At 30.1% G+C, this 5,420-nt stretch overlaps 1 protein-coding gene across 1 annotated transcript; it reads left to right on the top strand.

Moving 5' to 3' along the window:
• Nucleotides 1-759: 759 nt before the first annotated feature.
• LOC149532951 (non-specific lipid-transfer protein 1-like) lies at nucleotides 760-1,555 on the top strand. The gene is made up of 2 exons (XM_089804838.1): nucleotides 760-1,134; nucleotides 1,248-1,555. The coding sequence occupies exons 1-2, from the start codon at nucleotides 797-799 to the stop codon at nucleotides 1,255-1,257; spliced, it is 348 nt and encodes a 115-aa protein (XP_089660964.1). The 5' UTR covers nucleotides 760-796; the 3' UTR covers nucleotides 1,258-1,555.
• The last annotated feature ends 3,865 nt before the right edge of the window (nucleotides 1,556-5,420 follow it).

The raw sequence follows: 5,420 nt of genomic DNA, 5'->3' as shown, positions 1-5,420 counted from the left end.
AAATTGAGTTGACTCATTGTGACAATGGACATAGTATCCTCTCTTATTTATTGTGGAAATTAACTCATTGTGATTACCAATATTATGTCTTCCCCAATCTATTATGTACACAGATTTTAACCTTCATGTTGATATTGAAGACATTCATAACTAACAATTTAGTATATTTCCGAACTCTTACTAAACTAGTATTCTACACCTCCATCATATTATAGACAATTATAACTAATATCTAATTATCTTCTAAACTCATACTAAACTAAAACTCTCATTCATTTGACTATAAACAATTCACTCTTCCAAACTCTCATTAAACTACTCTACAGTCAGATTTAAATTATTCACACTCATATAAGATATAAGTTATCAATCAAACAAAAAAAATGGAATAAATACATAGTATCAAAGCTATATAAAGTTTGCTCAAACGTGCTTGGACTTGAATTTAGCGGTACACCATGTTCACACTTCACACTGATCACTTGCTTCGAGCTTTTGTACAACACCCATTGGACGAATCGACCTCAGAAAACATGGATTCCATTAATTGTCTTTAGCTGGTAAAATGTCACAGTCCTTTACCACTCACAGCTGTAGTCCACATGATCAAATCACGGGGAAAAGCTAAAGTGGACCACGAATACGGACCGAACAGCATAGCCCGTGCTTAGACATGTTTCTAAATTATTATTTTTCCCAAATTGAATATTTAGGCCATTTAAACCTTATATATAGTCTAAGCCCACAACTAATGTTTGCAACAAGAGATCATCGGAGCTCTAAGAATCTGCAAACCATGGCGATGGAGATAAAATTAGTTTGCTTTGTGATGGCTGCAATGATTGGAGTTGCAGTGGTGGAGGGGGCGATATCGTGCTCGGGGGTGGTGTCAAATGTGGTTCCGTGCCTGTCGTACGTGTCAGGAAGCGCCGCTCAGCCGACGCAGGGATGCTGCAATGGAGTTAAGTCTATCAACTCCGCCGCCAGAACCACCGCCGACAGGAGGACTGTATGCAATTGCATTAAGTCAGCTGCCTCCTCGTACCAGATTAACTATGCAAGGATTGGGAAGCTGCCTGGTGCCTGTGGAGTTAATCTCGGCTTTGCCATTACCCCCTCTCTTAACTGCGCAACGTAAATTTCTAAGACCCTCTTTTTTTAGGGTTGCTTTCTTTTCTAGGGTTTTTGTTTTTGACAGCTTTTAAATGGCTCACAGAGTACTTCAATGTCTTTTTGCTTGTTTGCAGGATCCGTTGATATATGCACAGGGCGTGTTGGGAAGGAGATTTATATGGTTTAGGAGTGGTCTTAGAATATAATAAAGAAGCTCTTTGAAGCTGCAGGCGTACTCTGGTAATATTTGTAGTGTTAGTGAAATAGCTATGTGGAGAAATATTATGAACTGAGACTGGAATATGTTTCAGTCAAATGTTTGCCATATGGAGTCAACATAAAGTCTGAACGATTGTTCAATTAAAGTCTAGAGTCAGAAAAAGTTCGTATTATTGTAAGAATTCACAGTAATGAGATATGATAAGATTGGAAGATTGGCTTATATGGGACATGATGGACGGGACTAGGTACAATGCTTAAAAACATTGTATTATAATTTTTTATTTTCTACTTTATGAATGTGTTTATATTATTGTTTATAAATAATGTTACATGTATTTCAAAAGTGGGTGAAAATGTTACTATTGTACTTCATAGTGTGGTTCATAGGTATTATTGTGACAGCATAAAAACATGAAAATATAGATAAAGATAATCTTATAATTAAAGATTATGAGGGTGGGAGGAGAATGATCACGGTCATTTAGTTTGCTTCAAAAACTAGTAGAATCTACTATGTTTTTCCTCTTTTACAAATTTAATCTTTGTTTACAATAATTTTTGAATGGGGATTATTTTTTAACATAATATTATATTTAATATTTATATGATCTTAATTAATTTTTAATGTGCAAGTTCAATTCTTGTTTAAAAATAGTTTGAGCTAAATTTATCAAAAATTAAAATTAGATATATAAAATAGTTTTATATAAATTATTCATATTAATATATAAGTTTTATCTTCTTCAATTTCTTAAACAATTTTTTTTTCACACTTTTCATAAGAGATTCAACTTAGAATAGACTTCTAATGGTGAATTTCATTATATGATTGTAAACTTAACTTAAGAAATAAATAGTTTTAAATACAAGCTCTTAGATTTGTATGTTTCCCTTATAAGACCAAAAAAGAAATAAATAGTGTTAAATACAACCTATCAGATTTGTATGAGAGTTTTTTCTTATAAGATCAAAATAAGGTCAAGAGTAAGTCATCCCATCCTCATGACATCGTTACATTCTATTGATTTATTAGAGTATTATGAATTCAACAAATTATGTTATGCTTTTCTATTTTGGATGATGCAATGCATGGATTTTTTTATCACATATTAAAATCTATATTTTATTCTCTTGATTTATCATTTTCTAATAGTCCAATATATTAATACATATGTTAAAAGTAAACATCCTTTGAAAGAAACAATTTTAGATAAATCACCTAATGTGAAAGTTAATAGTACTATAGAATAACAATTTATTGATAATTCAATCTCTTTATTAGTAATTGAACCTAATAGTGATTAATTATATATTACTTTTAAACATAAAAACACATACATTAATACATTCTATTACAATTTTTTAATTAACATGTTCATTTTAAGGGTCATATATTCTAGATTAAATAATATTTCTTAAAGATATTTTCATACAACACCAATAAAAGTTGAAGACATTATCTAGAGAATGAGAATGGTAGATTTTTTTTTTTTTTTTAATGAATCTTAAGGAAGAGTAGCCTTCCTAGAGTCAAGAAATGACATTAATAAATATTAAGGATGTGTTATAGGTGTTCAATAGAGAGATCATTTAAAATCTATTAGTGTTTTTATATATAATTTATTAATAAAATATTGGCCTTGTTTTCTTATAATTAATGAATAATCAAAATTAATAAAATATCATGTTTAGATTTTTTTTTAATACAATATATATTATATCTTGATATGGAGACAAATTAATATAATATATGTTATATCATCATATTTTTTATTAAGTCATCCATGAGAGGGCCTTGATCCCATAGAAACAACTAAAATGTAAAGAAACTACACTGGAGTCCCTACTTAGGAAAATTATAACTAACAACAAACCAAAACACCCTCACTCCATAAATTAATAAAAAGCCACAAAAATTATCTTCAAAGAGATTTTACCACTAGCACTAACTTAACACAGTAGAAGTAATCGTTACCTTACTAGTAGAAAGAGTTGATTATAACCGTACTAGAAAAAAATATTAAAGTGCATCCTCAAAGAGTTTCTAAAGTTCATCAAAGAACAAAGAAGTTGTGATGACCAAATAGTCTGACATAAGCTTAAACATGTCATTTAACTAAAATAGAAGAATGAAAAAAGTAGCTTTGTATTATGAATAGTTTCTTCTTCCTTTTTTTGGGGGTCATACTCCTAATCCTTCTTCAAAAAAATTTATTACATAATTTTATTTCCTAAATAAAAATAATATCTTTATTACAAAGATGAGAAGACTTTCTCCCTAAGGTTCTTCGAAGAAATTCCATTTCATCATTCTTATCTAAGCCTCCTTTTTAATGCCTATAAGAGAGCTAGAGTTCATTTAGCTTTTTTGTTTGCTGAACCCTACCTTAGAGTAATTTATCTTAGTGGGAACATTTTTCATTTCCTATGGTGTGGTTTTGAGTAGATCTTCTTCAAGGGGGGTCTCCTACATAGGGGTTTTGGATTTTTTTTAATAAAAAAAGTTCACTAGGGTTAACCTTTTTGGGGAGGGTATTAGATTCTAAGAACTTGATCTTGATGGTACTCTTGCCCAACTTTACAGTGTGACTTTGTTTAAGTTGAGTGTAATAGATGAGGTGGATCTTAAACATAGACTTGCAGTATTCATGTTAATAGAGAGCCTAAATAAAACCCCGATGGCGTGGAGGAAGGACCCTATTGGAAATGGTGGAAGTTAAGGATGTGTACAGGAACAAGGGCATATTAATTCTATGGTCATTTCTTAGATGGTTTAAAATGGAAAACTATATCTTGATTATAGGTTCTCCCTTAATACTATAAACACACAATAGAAATAGAGTAACAAATAAATCTTCGTAAGACTAGAAATGAGCTTCTTATTATCTTAATAAGCATGGAATTACAGATTTTTAGAAATACAATATGTAAAGCCACATGGGTACTTTATTTAAAATATTCTTCAAGATAGGGACACAAACTACCACCTAAAACTCTCCTAGATAACACTAGGGGCCTTCCTTATATAGGCAATTTTCCAATGTCAGGGAAGGTTCTAGACATTTATCCTTAACCCTAGAGGTTGATTGAGCCCTAAATAGTTATTATTTTCATATTTATTGCCTAAGGTCGACAAAATTAATTACAAATTATACTTTTAGGTAGCTAAAGTTATGAAGGCCATAAATTTTGCATATCAATTTTGATTTGTAACTATAAGTACTTTAAAAGAATGGCGACTCCTAAATTACAATTCCATGATGGCATAAGTGCTATTAATTGAGACTCAACCATATTTTGGAGCTATTTAGGTCTTCAAAATTGAGCTCAATTTTTTTGTACCCAAAAGCTTCAATGACTTGTGCAATACACATGGTATGAAAATGAAGCTCCATTAGTAGGGTAAACTAACTAAGATGAGCCTCCACTCATGAAATCAAAACATTATGAGCTTGTATGATCCACTTACTAGAACTAGTAAGTTTCCATATAAATAGAAGCTCTACATTGAGATAGCTCTTATTGAAAAAGAAAAGAAAAAATAATTTTTGAGTGATGCAAGATTGCCTTTATGATATTACTATCTTCCCTTATTTATTATTTGTTAGGGTTCTACATCTGACAAGTTCTATTATGAGAAATGCTTTTATCTTTTAATAGTGTATTTATCATACTAAAATTTCTCATGATAATTTTCTAATATATTGTCAATCATTTTCTTCACTATTACATATTATGAAGGTAAATTCAAATATATGATAGTCAAATAATTTCTATGTAGTTTCAAAATAATATAAATTATCGTTCAATAAAGATTTAATTTAGGGGAAGTTGAGTATTGTTGTTAGAAATTACACTAGTGAAATATAATAAAAATGAAAAATTGGCATATAAGATTGAACATTTTATTTTCTCTTCAATCGTTAGTTGATCATTTTGTAAATAAATGTTTAGAATATTGTCTATGAAATAATGTTAAATATAAAATTATAGAGATATAAACAAGACCAATAGATGTATATAGTAGTTGCATGGTTGAAATGAGGAGTATGACAGTCACTTGGTTTTGTTGGAAATAATCAAGA

The sequence above is a fragment of the Cupressus sempervirens genome, chromosome 10 (assembly GCF_028749045.1).
Source record: "Cupressus sempervirens isolate cs-2001-9-10 chromosome 10, ASM2874904v1, whole genome shotgun sequence".
Classification (NCBI taxonomy): Eukaryota; Viridiplantae; Streptophyta; class Pinopsida; order Cupressales; family Cupressaceae; genus Cupressus; species Cupressus sempervirens.
This window is presented reverse-complemented; position numbering and strand designations above follow the sequence as displayed.